At 43.3% G+C, this 17,573-nt stretch overlaps 1 protein-coding gene across 28 annotated transcripts in view; it reads right to left on the minus strand.

The window, feature by feature from the left end:
• MAGI1 (membrane associated guanylate kinase, WW and PDZ domain containing 1) overlaps nt 1-17,573 on the minus strand; it is a 335,096-nt gene that overhangs the window by 36,254 nt on the left and 281,269 nt on the right. For all 28 annotated transcript variants that reach the window (XM_040076069.1, XM_040076068.1, XM_040076067.1 and 25 more), the window contains 2 exons: nt 16,559-17,179; nt 656-687 (listed from right to left, as the gene is read on the minus strand). In XM_040076069.1, the coding sequence (XP_039932003.1) occupies nt 656-687; nt 16,559-17,179 (653 nt within the window). The remainder of the gene's footprint in view (nt 1-655; nt 688-16,558; nt 17,180-17,573) is intronic.

Consider the following 17,573-nt stretch of genomic DNA (forward strand, 5'->3'; position numbering starts at 1 on the left):
GTCTGTGCTGCTAGCTAAGATGCTAAGATGTTTCCAGGTAACAGCTTTACATGGAAATACGTTCGGAGGGGACAAGAAAATATTGTTCTGTTGTTGTTTTTTTTAAAAAAATGAGGAATCTTATACCTGCAGGACAATCCTGCTCAGTATGGAAATGCCTCCAGAGCAGGCACTTGGACAGCTGAGTGTATTCCCTGGGAACGGTAACCATGCTCTGCTCATGCTTTGTCTCTCCCAACAAGGTGCATGCTCTCCCGTTCTGTTAATTCAGCCAAGGGCTCCCAAGAAAACTCAGTGAGTTAATGGAGAAGGTTGGTGCCTATGAGCACCCGACAGGAATTGGTATCCGGCAAGAAGGTGGAGCCTCCCATCCTTCCAAAAGGAAACAATAGCTTTTTTTTCAGTAAGTTAAACGACAGAGAAGCTCATTTGTCAGGGAAGCGAATTTTGTAAACCTGAGGCTTCATTTGCAAACAAGCCCCCTTCCGTACTGCATCCCCCTCTCATCTCCCCATGCAGCAGGAGCCGTGCAAGGTAATCACGGTTGCAACAGAAAGACAACTTAAAACAATCCAGAAAGCAAACAAGCCAAACTCATGCTTTTTTTCCTTCAAAGCAGACAAACAGACAGAAATAGTAGCTGAAAAGTGCTTACCGACTTTGGGCTCTTCTTTGGGACTGGCAGTCCTGAAAAATGGCAACAAGGGAAAAATAAACATTAGCATTAAGCGTCACCTTCCCTTAAAGACAAAAACCCCCTAGGTGCATCATCCGAAGGTAGCCATCTGCAGAGTCATGTCAGCTCTGGCTCTCGCGCCGGAGTTACCAGTCTGTTCATATCGAATCAAAGCCCGGCGAGAGGCAGAGCCAGCCAGAGCCGGGGGGAGAGCTCTCCCTGCATTAGCTATGCTGACTTGTGCTGCAGAGCCGGCAGGCTGCGAGAGAAACCCACAGCCCTCAGCGGCTGCCGAAACCCGGCGCCTGCCTGGGCAGAATCTCAAACGCTCCCCTGGATTACAGGAGACTTAGCTCGCAATTAAGCCCAGGCTCTTTCCTTTTGACGCGATCGGCTCGGCGATTCTGATCGGACCAATCGCAGCGGCGCAGGGGAAACAGGTTGATTTTTTTTAGAAAAAGTATTTCTCTAGAAATTGATTTTTTTTTTTTTTTTTTTTTTTTTTGCCTCCAACGGGAAAATGTGCATTGGGTCTTGAGCAGAGAGGTGTGGGCTGGGCAAAGGAAAACAAAAGCAGGAGGAAGAACAAGCTTTTCTCCCTGAAATGATGAATGTTACTGGAAAAACACACGTTTTCCTTCCTGTACATCCTAAGTGTAAGTCTTTGAAGCCTGAGGTTTTATCTGTTAGGTCCAATTTCAGAGAACTGTGGCTTGAGAACAGCACTACCAGTGCCCTGACCCCTGGGGGGATGCTAGGGAGCTCAGAGAAGGGGGGGCTCACACAGATTGCAGGTGATGTAAAGGAACAAAGGAGGGCACCAGGGAAGGTGTTTTCAAGGATAATTTTGCATTTTGAAGCAGCCTCTTACTCAGTCTGTGATGAGCAAGAGAACTCAAGTGAGATTTCAATCAACTGGCTTGTGCATAGAGCCCAGCTGCCAGCAGCAAAGGAGACACTTGTCTGGGGATTTACCTACAATTCAGGAAAAGCTCCTTCTTGGGGTCAAGACCTCCCTTTCCCCCCCAACTGTCGGAAGAGAGAGGAAACCCCCCGGGTTTTTCTCTGTGTGACACTCCAGAAACAAACATAAACCAAAACACAGATTACACTCCACATTAAGTGCTCAGTAATTCAGATGTTTGAAATCTGCTTTTGTCTTTAGGACGTGATTTATGTGGCATTTATGCCGCATTACATTTTCTACTTTATGCGTTTTGTTTATTCTAAACCCCATGCCCTCATCTAACTTCTGCACAGAGAATAAAATAAGCCATGCAAGTGAATTACAAATCTGTCTAGGAAGATGCTTATTTTAAGGTAATTTGGGAGATGTTAGCACTGAATAGGGAAGATCCACAATTAAAAATGATAATCAGAGCTCACTTTGCTGCTGCTCTCAGACTGGGATGCATACAGCCATGAGTATTTTAAATGAAATATTTTCAAGCTTTTGAGGAATATCTGTGCTCTGCATGTCACTGATGCATTCTCAGCCAATATCTGATACCCCTCCAGGCACTGATCGATTGAGGGACAACGAAACATCAAACTCTTTGAACTAAACAATCAAGACTGCAGCTTCATTTCTGCTGATGGGGACTGTGTTTGTATAATGCCCTTAAAGAGGAAAACACTCATAACGTTCATGGCAAGTCACATTTTTAACAGGCATCATTTATCACAGAGATAAACAGACAGATATTCTCCTCTCTCTCCATCCTTTCACATGCATGCACTCACGTTTACTCTCCCTTTCCAAGAGATGATCTTTCGTATTAAATCAATACAGAGAACACATCCCCATGCACACACGCACCCTTAACAGACAGCATGAGATAGAAAAGATTTAACAACACTTTAAATGATACCTTCAAAAAAAATAAAGCAGAAATGCAGGTGAGGCTGCTGGGTCAAATTGTATCAGAATTCAGTCTATTGCATCACAAGCATTAAACGTTAAAATTTAGTATGAACCACTAAACAAACCTTTCCTTCAAAGTTTGTCATTTATGTCAGCTGTTCCAACCCCACAGAGATGGAAAACAGTTGAAAAATAATGGAGAACACATCAAGGCTATTGTTTGGTGGGTCCTTCAGAGGCCAATGAATCAGTGTCACTGCTCCGCGCCAGACTTTGCTGCAGAACAAGCAATAATTTACTTCTTACCAAAATAAGTGACTGCAGAACACGTTAACAAATGTTGGTAGTTTTTCATGGGACAAGCTTGTAGTCAGGGGAATAACCTGCCTGTACATTTTCCTGTGAAAATATTATTTATTCATCTAATTAGGGTCTCATTTTAGAACTCCAGCTCCTGGCACAGCAGGCCAAATGAGCAAATGATAGGTATAATGGGGAGTTTCACGCTCAGATGATGGAATGGATACAGTATTTAACAGCGATGAACATGAAGTGCTTGAATAACCCCCAAATCCTGGGAGCTCCACTAGGCAAGGAAATGCTGATCTCTTCCAAAAAGCTTCTGGTGAAAACATTTCCCAAGCCCATGAATTTGGGATAGTGACAACTGTGAATTACAGCATGTCCCATCACTGTTCACGCCATGCCTTGCTTAGAAGCTCATCCTCCTGGCTGCCCCGTTCTCTCCTGAAGCCTCATTCCAACTTTTTCACAGGTAAACGGGCCAAGCATAGACTAAACACCCAGTCTTGCATCTTTTTAGCATTATCCAGCTTTTTGGTGGTTGTATAAATGGCTTTACATCCCTGCCTTGTCCCTGCTATGCAATAGCATAGCAAACTATGTCCAGCTTGTCCCTCAAACCCAGTAACAGAAGAGTAATAGTTTATACTGACATTGCAATGTAATTTCCCTGTGATTTGATACCTATGGGCATCTCTCACTAGTACCTGAAATGCATCTTCTAATTTTGGGGGATTTTGGAGATACAGATTAGAGAAGATGGAAGAGTCGAGCAATCACACAGGGCTGTTGTCACCACAGAGTTAACAATGTTTGAAAACAAATGAGCACATCTGGTAAACAATGTCAATATGACCTAAAACCCCTCGAATGGGCTCATTGTAGCTACTTACTAAATGCGCCTGGAATTAAATTAATTAGAAAGCACAAATTAGTTCCCTCTAAATAACAATGCAATAAAGCAACTGCTTAATGAAAAATATCAGTGATCAGTGAGCAATCCACAAGAACAAAAAAAGGGATTGTAATCAAACTAAATTCACAGACCCATCAGCAAAGCAAGAAAGACCTCATACAAGGTTAGTCAAAAATGAGTCAGATGCAGGGATCTAAATTAAACTAATTATCACAGAGATTATTACATTTATCTTAACAAAACCCTCTCCCTTTTCTCCCCAGTACTCCCTAAAGCTCTGTGTACAGCTGGCTGCATCCATCTGCTCAACTACATTTTGTAACATAGGGGAAAAAATGCAAATCATTAAGCAAGTTTTGTAGCATGACTTCAGCACTCTCCATGCACAGGAGGAGCTGTACTTCTATTGCATGACACTGTGTTGTGTTGTGAGTGATGTGACCCATGAATTAAATACGTAATTCAGTTTATTTCATATTATTTGTGTTAACTGTGCAGTCTTGAGTGGTATAACCTTTGGGAAGCTGTAAGGTTGCTAACCCTATTTATGATGAGTTCATGAAAGACATGGGACAGAACTCGACCCCAAGTGTTGCTGTTTCTAAAGTAAATCTAAATCACAGCCCCATGGTTTAGAGTTGGTGGGTCAAAATTATCCAAAGCTGAATCCTAAGGACGACTTATCTCTAGGCACTACAGGAGCCATGCAGGCAGCCCATCCCAACAGCTCGGACACGTGGAGGCCAGCTGCTGTGACTGCTTCGCTTTTCACCACACACCCACACACAAATTATATATTTCAATGGGATTTCAACTGAAGTTGGAACAATTCAGTAGTTTGCACAGCCCACCCACAGGACAAAGGCTCCTGGAACTGCTAAGAGCCAGTCTGGAGGCCTGACTATCAACTTATGTAGGGCTTACAGTGTCTGCCTACTGCTCAACGTTTTTCAGTTTTGGGGTGGTTTTGCACATGAAAGAAAAGAACAACTATTTCTAGATCTCCACTTCTCAGAGTTCCTTAACTCTTCAAACCTGGACAGCTTGTGGACCATCTATATCCTAGAAGAAAATAAGCCATGGGTGAGTCTAAGAGGAAAGGTCACCCATTAGGTTTTGCCCTTATGTCACCTGCACAGCCCAGAATGCGCCAGTGCTGAAAATTAATTGGAGATGAAGAAAAACGCAAGAAAATAAAGATTTTTGGACTGTGTCCCGAGGTTAACATTTACAGAGAAAATGTTCCTGCCTGGAAAAAAAAAAAAAACCAACCTTCAAGCTTTCTAAATAGCACTTATACCATGCTGAATAAAAACCAAAGGCTGTATCAAAGAAAATAGACACTTTGAAAGATGAGGTTTAGGTAAAGTACTGGAGTCAGGGGGGGCACAACCATGTACCTGGCACTGAACATTGATTGCTGCTTTCTGTGTGCAAAACAAGGAACTTTAAATAATTAACGCTAATGGCCATTAGTGCTGCTGGGGGAGGCAGGGGACAGGAGATCGGTGGTGACAAAGCAATCCCCTTGATTCTGTATGATCCACTGCCAAAGAATTTCTAATAAAGGACAAATACTATTTAAAAGAATAGATGGAAGTTCATATTTTCCAGACCAGAGCAATCAGCAGCAAGACAGGCAAGTCTGGGCAGCCATAAGGAGAAGAAAGGAAAAATCAAGAAGAAATCCCCTACCTGTCCCTGCTAAACTTTTCTGCTCGTCATCGTGATTTGCATAACAAGAGTGTCACTGCACTTGCAAAAAAAAATTAGCTACGCAATACAAGCTTTAAGCAAGAGAATAATTTACACTGCAGTAATATAGCCCTGCCATAAATCAAGTTCGGTAACTACCAAATGTAGTGAAAAATGCTACATTTCTAATGTTAATGTTCAGTGCTAATGCCAAGAAAGCAATGTTTTGAAGAGATCATCTTGGGCATTATTAACCCACTGTCACTGACGAAAAGCATAATGAGGCATAGAACATTACTGCCATTAAGAGGAATTTCAGTTCTAGATGCCTCAAAGATGCTAAATTTTATTAGTCTCAAAGACTCATTTTTGGTTGGGATGCTGAGCAATTCCTCGCCATTAGAGTCTCAGTAATATTTTCAGCATCTCAAATGAGAATTGATTTTAGAAGCGATAAAAAAAGATACAGGCTAATAAAATGCTATTTAATTACTATGAAAATATAACTATGCAGTAATATACATATAAGATAATTCCAAGACAGTAAGATAATAAAGAGATTGAGAATTAGTGTGACACTTACCCATCTAGCCTATGGTTGAAAGCATGTCAGCAGTTCCTGTATTTTTATTTTGAAGCTCATTAAATGAAGTGCTTATCATAAAGCTCAAGCTGTCAGAGTCATATGCTTAGATGAAAACCTTTGTTGATATTTAAACAAATATGTACATAGACGTTAAATTTCTGAAATCCCACAAATTTCAGGAGCTAAACACTGGAATAGAAGAGTAATTACAGACCCCTATGTTCTTCTTACACAAATAAGGGGGGTGTGTACACACAGTATGATGTATCTATTTTTCATATCGATAAACATACCTGTGTGGCTACCCAAGAGGGTATCTATCCTTTTCCAGAAGCCCCAAAAAATCCATGACCTTCAAGCTTTATTCTTGCAAACCCTCTCACAATTTTTGGGGCATGCTGCAGTTTTGAAGCTGCCCAGTCCAAAGGCATGACTACGGAGGTGCCAAAGGGCAGCAGCACCTCCAGGACAACCCCACTGCCACTGCCAGCTCAGGATAGAGGACCCTGGAGAGGAGAAACCCTATTTTGCTACAGTCACATCTGTATTTATCCTGCTCAGCGAGAGTGTTTGTCTTCAGACTTACCACAGCACTGCTACAAGGTGTAAATCCATGTGCTCCAACTGGGCGGCTTATGGCAGATTCTCATGTTTCATATCTGGCGAGCAGCCTGCACAGAGGCTCTCTGGCATTAGTTGGATGCTGCTATTAATATATAACATCCCTTAATAATAAGCTAACACTTATTGAATGCTCAGGCAGGTTCAGACCCGGGGAGCGCACACGCACACATGGCACGCTAAAAAGCTCTGCTAGAGGACAGAGGTGTTACGGGTGTTTCCACAAAACACAACTTCATTAATTTGAAGTTTTCTATTAAAACAGATCAGTAACTTGATATTTTTTCAAGGATGTAACGTGTACATCTCAGAAACTAATCCTGAAGGATGGAAAGGAAACTTCTGAGGAGGTGTTTAGCTGCACATCCCTACCAACATCACCTTCATGTGCTCCCAGCCAGAGTCCTGACCTGTCCCATTGTCCTCAGCCAGCTGTGTCACCTCCCTGAAGCTCAGTCTCCATCCACCAAGCATGTCTGGCCTACAAGCCCTGCCAGATTCTTAGGCTCCACTTGTGGTGCACTGCAGGTCTTCTGGCACAAAAGGCACTGGGTTAGCTGAGTCTTAAAGCTGGTATAACTTAAATTACTATCACCAAGACAAAAATAAATCTGACCGAGACAAAAATAAACATTAAAATGAATAAACATAAAATCCCAGTGCAGAACGGGAAAAACATTTAAATTCAAAATGGAGAGACTTAAAGACCTGCAGACAGATATTTAAAAGCAATCTATTTCAGAACAAAACCATTGACTAGTCCATTACAAAGTCATCCTTCTTCCTCAGTTTTGCCCACCTGCTACTGCTTTTAATGATTCTCCAAATGTATTTAATTACAGTGATAAACAAAGACCTTTCTTGGATTTCTGACACCTCATTACTTCTGTTATGGCTGGTTATTATAACGCCAAATCATGGCAGCAGCTACTGCACCTACCTGCAGTGTGGCTGATAAAAACTCATTATTTACTTGCACACCAAAATGTCACCCTGGCCGTATGTGAGGGTAGGAGGAAAAGCTGAGTGGAATGAAACCCTCCTTGCTGCACACCTCCAAGTCTGCTCCATTTCCTGCCGTGCAAATCCCAATAAAGATGTGGGAGGCACATCTCCATCTAAATCTGCCTTATCTAATGCACATTATTAGGTTCTGCTGTGCCACCTTGTGTTACATCACATCACATTTGATGTAAGACAACACTGTGTGGGCTTAAATTGCTCCACTTACACCACTTCAGCATTTAATACCAAAATCAAATCAACATAAGGTGGGGGGGGAAAAAAAAAAAAAAAGCACGAACTTTCAAAACCTCAAGCTAAGGAGGGGAAAAAACCCAACTCTTTAGGAAGAGTTTCAGAGCTCTCATCTTTCATTTGATAAGCAACCTCCTGTTTAGTTCTCATCTCAGAGCCTACTGCTTTCTGCAAGATAGGATGGTTCAGGCAATAAAACATCCTGATGAGGAGATTTCAGCTTTTTTTCTTTTTTTTTTTCCTTCCAGCATTCAGCGAATGCTTTGGTTTTCTTACTGATGCTAAAGCAGATGCAGATTCCCTGCCACAGAAAGGCAGCCATGCGTGTAACGTGCACACCACCGCTATTGTGCTGTCAGCACGCAGGACTATACAAAACTGACATTATTTCCCTATTCCGAACGTGGTAATTAAAGTACAGGTTTCCTCCTGGCCTTAAAGCACGCTTCATGAAATAGCAAAAAACTTTAGAAGATTATATCAACCCCTGAAATAAATGCAAAACGCGTAACAAAATAAAGAATAATGAATCAGCAACTGCTCTATCCCATTTTACACTTCCAAGCAGCTCTGGAGCTCAGATGACACATATATCTGGGGGACACAAGCTATAGCATAGATAGGCCATGCTGCCACAAAAATGCAGGGTAGCTCATGTAAAGCTGATGCTGACCCAAAAAGCAGATTTCACAGGCATGTCTCCATTTGCTTACTCATTTCTAGGAGAGAACCAGTGCAAATGGAGTTAATGAAGGGTAGCTGAGGGGAAAACACTTGGGCCTCGAATGCCTAACAGATTAGTGTCAACAATTCACATGTATCACACCAGCAATAGCTGGAATTTCTGCAGGCAATTAAAATGTTCATACCCCAGCAATGCCCAGTCTCCTTCATTATCAGAATTGGAATATTATAAAGCTGCTTGTTTTGGAATCAAGTGTTCAGAGGACAATGTGCTTTCCTTGTCGTTCCTTGGCCTCTCTTGGTTTAGCAAAGGCAATTGGTTATGAACACCAGAAGCTTGGAACAAAAAGAAACAAACAAACAAAAACAGCAAAAAAAAAAAATCAGAAAGAACTCTGATGTGGTATTTTTTTAATCTGGAATTTCGGGAGCTTAAGGCAGGATTTTTGCGCATGCGGGCTTTTTGAGTTTGAGTTTGCCAATTTGAGTTTGCCAATTACTATTTCAGCTGGGTGCCTCGTAGTGAAAAACTCCAGCAGGACCCGGAAATGTTAATTCATTAGTTCCTGCAAATGCATTATTTATATGAACTTTAGTAACATACATTAAACTATTTGGTGTCTGAGCAAGCTACCAACAAGTATCCTTAGTGGCTGTATCATCTGTAGGCATGAAAAACCTGGGTGAAACCCTGCTGCCTCCTGGAGTCTAACGGGAGCTCTGCCATGGACTCGAGCACCACCAAACCCCTCCCTCTTTGTGTTTTTGGTAAGCAAAGTCACCCCAAACCTCACAAATTCAGATCATCAAAACCAAACGACTGATGTCACTAAGATTAACACCTGTAAAGCACTTTGAAGGAGAAAAAACACCACGTAATCCCAACGTATTACATTATTTATAAGACGACCTGATTTTAAATGTTAAGTTAGGCTTATTTTTATCACAAAGAGAAAACAAGTTTCTGCTCGCTTGCTTTACAAAACCAATTACAGTGATCAGTGTATGGTGCTGCATAACAATACACAGCATTGTCCCAAAAAGGCGTATCTAACACTCTGGAGCTGCTGCAGGAAAATTAACTCACACACTGGATTGAATCACATGCAAATAAGCAATTCTAATGAGGGGTATGAACTTCAAACTTCTTATGAAAATACCTAACATTTCCTTTATTTCATCTTTTCCTGACTTCAACTGATTTTTCTATCTGCTCCTTGATACATTGGTGCCTAATCAGAATAAAGCTGTGAGAGAATAGTAAATGTTACATCAAACTTGCTTTAAACTTTCTTTAAAATCTCAACAGCTTTTCCGGCTTTAGAATATAATTCCAGTCAACAGAGAGAAGAGAATAACAAAGAGTGACTTGGTGGTTTGGAAAAAAAGAGATTCAGCTACTCCCAGCTAGAGGTTCCCCCAGTCCTGCTCCTTCTCTGCACCTAAATTTTAGCAATGCCTTTTTTACTAGGATTGTCTGTTTTCAGAAAATGGCAAAAAGGCACAATGCAAAACTTTTTAAAACATCTAATTTCTAACACAGTCTGTAAACCAGCTTCACAAACCCCATTCCCTTCTTGCAAGGCAAAACTCTTTGAAGGAAACAGTAACAAAAAACCCAAGAAGAAACAACTGAAGACAGATTTTCAACTGCCAAACGAAATGCCAGGTTTAACCAGGAAACCCATCACTCTGGAATTACAAAGTAATGACCCTAAAATATGAAGTAATGAACTTGAAAAATAAATCTTGGCCTTACACATGGACATATATATCTTTAAGCATATTACAATTCTGATTTCCTTAGTATTATTTACTAACCAATGAGGAGTGCCTATGAGTTTGCATGGTATTATTTGTACTACAAGATCAAGTTTTTTTCAGCATACAGAGCTCAAGACAACCTCTACTGAGTGACAAATTGAAAGATTCAACAAACAGGTTTGGTGGAAGATACCAGAGTAGAAGGTACCAGGAGCTCTGATGGTGATGGACAGAAAAGGAAAAAAAGGAGGTGATTTGAAAAGGGATTTTTAAAAAGTTTAGAAGTCAACAGAGCAGAACAGAGGGCAGAAAGGAATTAGATCTGCGCCTGTTCTGGGGGGTCCAGGGAGGGAGCTGCCACAAGAAAACCAACCATAAGGAAGCCTGGCACCAGCAGCTCTGTGCTCGGCCAGATGGGGTCCAGGCAGTTCCTAGATACAAACACAGCACAAAGACCTCAGTATAAAGCTCTGGTCCCTCTGTACTTGAGCTGGAAACACTGCTGGGAATGGTGAACTTTTCTTCCCATTCCACAAGCTTTGGCACTGGCAAACGTGCTCTGTGGTAACCATCAGATGACTCGCAGGTTGTGACTTTTGTCCCAAACGCAGTTTGGGCTCCCTTTCTCTCTAATTCAGCAGCTGCTAAGACAGTTTGAAATTTTCTGGCAGCTCAATGCTTAAGTGGCATGACTTTCAACTCTTCACTGCAAGCCTAAAGGGTAAACAGAAGTGAGTGGCTTGTTCAAAAGGGTTCAAGTCTGCACTGAATAGCTGATTTCAGCTCTAATTATACCGTGGTTTTACATCATTAGGGATGGCAAATGAAAAGGAGCTCTAATTCCACCCCTTCTTTTCCTTTTTTTTTTTTTTTTTGGCTCTTACCACTCAATGATCCAGTTCCAGCCAAAGAACGGAAGAGAAAACTTCATTTCCAGGTGGGAATTCCAGCAAGACCATGTAGCTACGGAGACTCAATACATTTATTGCTTTAGAGCTTTGTCATTTTCCTCCACTGCTGCAAATTTTTGTTGCAGCTACACGTGTCACAAGGAACTTCTTGAATCTACTGACTGGAGGACCAAGTGAGCAGGACTGTTGGAACAGACCCCTCCCCATTTCCACCAACCTCACTGCCCCTAACAAGCACTTTTCATTCCCTTGAACATTAACAGGGAATTCACTATGGACTTTTACATGGAGGTAAGTCTCAGGTACCCAGTGATGGGCATTTAGACAAGTAGATGTTGCACTGATTCTTCTTCCCATGAAACACACTTAGTTTTGGCACTCTAGTGTGTATCTGTATGTCCATTGAATATATATATATATTTTTTTTTTCAGAAGGTGTATTTCCATTCCCCAGTTTGACTTGAGTTTGGCACTAGGGAAAGCAATTAGAAACGGCACAGATTAGCACAAGACATGTGAGTGACATTTCACCTGCGTGCCTTTACTTTGATCTGGAGCAAAGTGGGAACACATCTTCCAGGGGATTACGTAGATCATGCTCAAGGTTTATGCTATTTTTGACCTTCCAGTGAATAAAGATGCAACTAAGCACTACTGTGAGAGCTTTGAAGGTAAATTGCCTGTTCAAACCTGCGTGAACACTGCTCAGGGTAATCCTTGGAACTGAACACAAACTAAACATATGTATTTTGGTTAACCTAAAGACTGACCTAAAAAACCAGGAAATAAAGGAAAAAAAAAAAACCCTTTAATCAGAGGCAATTCACAAAATATAAAATACATGACAGTTTTCACCGAAACAAATATTAGATCTTAGTGATCCCAAGAAATAGAGCGGTTTTGCAGAATAACTTGTTCTGACACAGCCCCCCCACCTGTCCCAACACAGACACAACTTCCAGAATAAAAGTCCCTTGGGAAGCAGGGACATTGTTCTGACAAAATGTTTATTATTAAGAGTCTGTGCAGAATGGAGAGGTATTTGAGAATTGCTTATTTCAGTTGATTACAGTGCATAGGCAAGGCTTCAATGACTAATGGATTTCAAGTAGCAAATAATATTACCTTGTTTCTTTGCTTTTTAAATTTTTTTTTTGGTGGAAAGTACTTTATGTACTTGGTAGGTACAAGGTTAAAAGAACCTTTTCAGCTACAAACATTCAAAATAAAGTTGTACCTTTTGTGGCCACATTAACAGTAATTCTTTAAAATAACCAAAGCATGTAATCACAATTTCCAGTGCAGGGACAAAAAAAATATATATATATATGCTTAATTCTGCATTTTGCAGCAGGAGCACTGGTTCACTTTCAGGTGCAGAGCTCTCAAATGGTTCTGCTGGGTTATCAAGCATCCCCTCTGATGTTGCAGGCACCATGTCCTGTCCCCTTCAAACGTGCTGAGCTTCACCTTCAGGCAGTAAAGACTTCACATCTCCTCCAGTTTGACTTACAGGCTCTAATGGCTTGGCACTCTTCTCATTTCCAGTTTAAATTACTCACAGCCAAACAACACACAGTTGTTCAGCCAACTCCTTCAATTAAGCACCTTCTATCTCTCTCCTGCCTAACAGAGATAATAATTATTTTGCCCCCTGTCCCTCAATTTTGCTAAGCAAAAGTGGCTTTGCCAAGCAGCCCAATCAACCCTCTGCACCCTGGGGGGACTGAACTCTTTTCTGAACCCCTCAAGATCGGTGAGTTTTATCCAGTTTTATGCACATACAGGTGGAAAAAGGAAAACAACAGCAGTATGATTAATCCTACGGAGGGGAGGAGGGAGAAGAAAATAAGAAAAAATCAAACCAGAACACAGACAAGGTAAATTTTCTATGAGGCCTCTGGAAAGCAAATTCTCAGTGATCTGACTTTGTATTGAAGTATTTATCCCTCTGTGCCAATCCTGCAGGAGTCCTGCAAACGATTTTAGATGACACATGAGCACGCAGAGGGGGAATTTCAGCTTCATCCCTCCCGAAATCATCCTTGTGTTCCTCACTCAGAGGCAGCAGCAGGATTCGCCCTCTCCCATAAGCTTCAGCTGAACACACTTCACAGTAAATATTTTACAGGCTGTTCTCAGCAGCTCTGCGTTTGCATTTTAACAATTAGACCTCCTTGCTGGGAGTGCACCAGCAGCTTGGAGCAGGCAGAGCTTTTCCTGTGTACTGCACATCTCTTTCTGGTATTTTTCTGCTTGATTAGTAATCACTTCTGAAAATCCTATCGACAGCTCTTGAGTACAAGCCTTAGTGTTGCAGGGCTGCTTCCTGCACAGCGGGACTGAAAGCCAGTGTTGGGCTGAAGGAAGAATGCTGACAGCATCTGAGCACTTTCCTCAGTGGACACCAGAGGGAGGAGGAGGAAAGGACAAGTGACAGTGAAGCTGAAGAACAGCTTCAGAAGTCCTGGAGGAGCTTATCAGACACCCGAGCCAAAGACATTTCTGCAATCGGACCAAAATGAATCGCGGCGCCTTGTCTGGGGGTGGTGCTGCTGGGGAGACTTGGCAGGGGTAACACGAGGTAAAGTTACTGGAGAAAGGACCCAAGAGCAGCAGCACTGAGTGCCACCTGGATATTAGCCAGTTCCACCTTTTGTGTTTTTTTAAATAGTTTAGGTTATAAAGGACCTTAAAGATCATCTAGTTCCAACTGCACTGCTGGGCACAGGACACCTTCCACTATCCCAGGGTGCTCCAAACCCCATCCAGCCTGGCCTTGGACACTTCCAGGGATGGGGCAGCCACAGCTTCCCCAGGCACCCTGTGCCAGGGCTTCACCAACCTCACAGGGAACAACTTCTTCCCAATCTCCTACCTAAACCTACCTATTGTCAGTTTAAAGTCATTCCCTCTGTCCTGTCTCTACACACCCCTGTGAAAAGTCTTTCTCCACCAATCTTTTAGCCCCTTTATGTACTGGAAGGCGCTGTAAGGTTTCCCTGAAGCTTTCTCTTTTCATGTTGAGCAACCCCAACTCTCAGCCCGTACTCACAGCAGAGCTACTCATGTCCTCATCCCTCTTGATCATCCTGGTGGCCGCCTCTGGGCTTGCTCCCATGGGTCTCTGTTGTTCCAGTGCTGGATGCAGTGCTCCAGGTGGGACCTCACAAGGGTGGAGCAGAGGGGCAGAGTCCACCCTCAGCTGCTGCCCACGGTGCTTTGGCTGCAGCCCAGGACACTGTTGGATTTCTGGGCTGTGAGTGGGGCATGTCCAGCCTCTCGTTCCCCAGCATCACCCCAGAAGCCTTAAACAAACCTGACTGATTTTGGTTCTGAGGCTGCTGCTGTGCATACTCTGCTCCCCTGCCATAGCCTGAGCGCATTTTGGTCCAGCTTTCCTCTGGACATGAGGAGAACCTTGTCTCAATGATTAACTGTGGGTCAGGGCCACCAGGATCTCCACGTTCTGTACCACAAGAGCGTGAAATTCGAAACTGCAAGTGCTCTGTGCCGAGATGGAAATGTGAGGACCTTGAAGGAAGGAGGGAGGGAGGGAGGGAGGCAGTTCAAGGAGACTGACATGGTACCTTATCTAGGAAGGTGATAGCAGATGTGGTTAGTATCTTGATTAAATTAAAAAAAAAAAAAATTCAACAAGATTACCAGGGAACTATTTACCATTTTATTAAAGCTAGGCTTTTATTTCCTCATCAGAACTTTTCATTATGCCTTAAAGGCTTTAGGAGTGTTATTAAATGTCAGGCACAATTCAAATAATTAATATATGGTGTTACTAGATATATACGCACTCTCCAGGAGGATTAATAATAGCTGCTATTTTTCTTCCAACCATATTTTCTCCATAATACATATATTAATCATGAGAATGAAGTGCATTTTTAAAATCTTTCTAGTACTGAAAGTCTTTAAGGAGCTCACACTTTGAAAATTGGTGAATTCTTAATATATTCTGTTCTCTACTTTCTAATTTATTATCAAAATGCAAAAACACAGTAAGCACTTGGAAAGAAAGAAGCATAGGAAACACAGTGCTTTCTCCAGAAGCTGCTATTAATTGCAGAATCAGTGTATTCAATGCCTTGAAATAGGTCTTGGAAAACAACAAGCCAGACTTGTAAATTCAGGAAACAACTTGTCCCTTGTTAACATGGACTGGCTTTTGGTGTTTACTACAATCAAAACACTTTAGGAGGGTCAGCAGGAAGGTACTTTTATAGCACACACTCCCCACAGGGCTGGCTGGGGGCTGTGTTCAGCACCTACTTGTCCGTTCAACTCCGCCCCTGCAGCGAGGTCACTGCTGTCACCCACTGCGCACCCATGTGAGTGTTGTCCATAAAAACCTGCAGGGGACAGGGAGCACAGTGGGGACAGGCCTTTGTGCCCCTGAGAGCCCCACTGCCAGTGTCAGGGATGGAGGGACAGCTGACCCCTCTGCCCTTGATTCTGCACTCAACAGCTGACCCGGACTTTGCCTGTGAGCTTGGCCCGATCCCAGCAATCTCAATCCACAGGCTAAAGGGGTGCTACCTCAGGTTACTTTACACTTACAGTGTGCAGGGAAAGATTTCCTGTGGTTGGACTGACCACAGGGTACTTGCCAACCATGCTCCATGTGGGCTGCCTGTGGGATGGGTTTTGTACCTGCTGGTGGCCTCCGCAATGCTGCCAAAAAATGAGCTCAGCTCCCAATGGCACGGCAAACAAATGTGCAGAAGTCACGTTGCAATTGCTTACAACTTGGAGGAATTGAAATTCTCTGCTATGCTTCTGAATGTACCCCAGGTATAATCCTTCCCCAGTGAAGAGTCATTAAGTATCTGATTTTGAACACTGCAAATTACAGAATACATTACCAGCCTCTTCCATATCTCAGAATAGCTCAAGGAATGTCCATGTTCTATTTAAAACACTCAAGTTTCCTGAGCATGAGACCGAGGTCTGTTATGTAAGCAAAGGTGCAACCACACGTGTAACCACACCAGCCTCCTGCCCCTTACCAGCTCTGTGTGCACTTGGGAACCTGAGCATCCCCCACAGTGCAGCAACACACAATAAATAATTTTAACCATCTATGTGACCTGACAACTGCCAACCTGGGGCAGTTCCTACACCTCAGGAAAAAAAAAAGCCATTTCCACAGAGAAGCTCAGGATCAGGATCAGAAGATCAGGAGAGCAGATCTTTCAGGACATGCATTTTTTTCCCCTTTTTTAATTTCAAGAGGAGGTGTTTTAAAGCAGTTTTGAAGACTTACCTCCTCGCTGCACCAGCAACGTGACTTCGCTTCCCTTAGGACATTCAATCAGCATATCCACCACCTGGTTGTGAGTGAGGCTCTGCACATTCTTCTTGTTGACTTCCACTATGAGGTCTCCCTCCTTCAGGCCGCGGCAGCGCGGGCTGTCCACGATTTGTTTCACTCTTTGGCCGCCCCCCCCGGGGCTGTCTGCTATAGTAAACCCGAAGCCCATGGGCCCTTTCACGATGTGCACAGTTATGAGCTCAGGCTGCGTCGCTATCGAGGACGCCAAGGACACCGTGTCGTTGGGGTAGCCGTGGGGTCCATTGGAGGAGACCTCGGCCGGGCTGCTGGGCCTCGCCTCCTTGGTGCCGTTCACCTTCCCTGTTTTACTGCTGTGGCTGGCCGGGGAGTCGTAGTTTTCCTGCCCGTTCACAATGATGGGCTCTTTGTCCAAAATCGCCACGGACGTGACCAGGCTCGTGTTGGGGTCGTCGGGGTCGAAGGGCAGGGGGTAGCCCCGGCACAGTTCGAGGTCCACGCTGGCGCCGATGGGGATGGACTGGAAGATTTTCACCACCTGGGCGTGAGTGTGCCCCAGCACACAGGTGTCGTTCACGCTGACTATGACGTCCCCTGCAGCGCACACGGACAGAGAGACCGAGAAAATACGTTTTGTGCACTGCGGGAAGGCGAGGACTTGGAGCCCGAGAGCAGATCTGCAGCATCCACAGGGAGCGCTCGCAGGCAACAGCAGCATTTCAGCACAAGAAAATGGAGTGGTGACGCTTGGGGGAGCAAAAACTCTGTGGGTTCACAGCGTAAAGCCTTTATGTACATAAACGTTTTTGAAAGGAAAATGGAATTGGCTCATGGCAAAAACTAATGAATTTAAATGATGGTATATGGCCCGTTTCACAGCTATTTTGAAGTCCAGCTCTCACTGTTACACGTGGACATATGATAGAAACAAAATTGAGAGCACATGGGAGCTGTAACAGAAGGCTTTCAAATACCAACTGCTCAAACA

This window comes from Hirundo rustica, chromosome 12, assembly GCF_015227805.2.
Source record: "Hirundo rustica isolate bHirRus1 chromosome 12, bHirRus1.pri.v3, whole genome shotgun sequence".
Taxonomy (NCBI): Eukaryota; Metazoa; Chordata; class Aves; order Passeriformes; family Hirundinidae; genus Hirundo; species Hirundo rustica.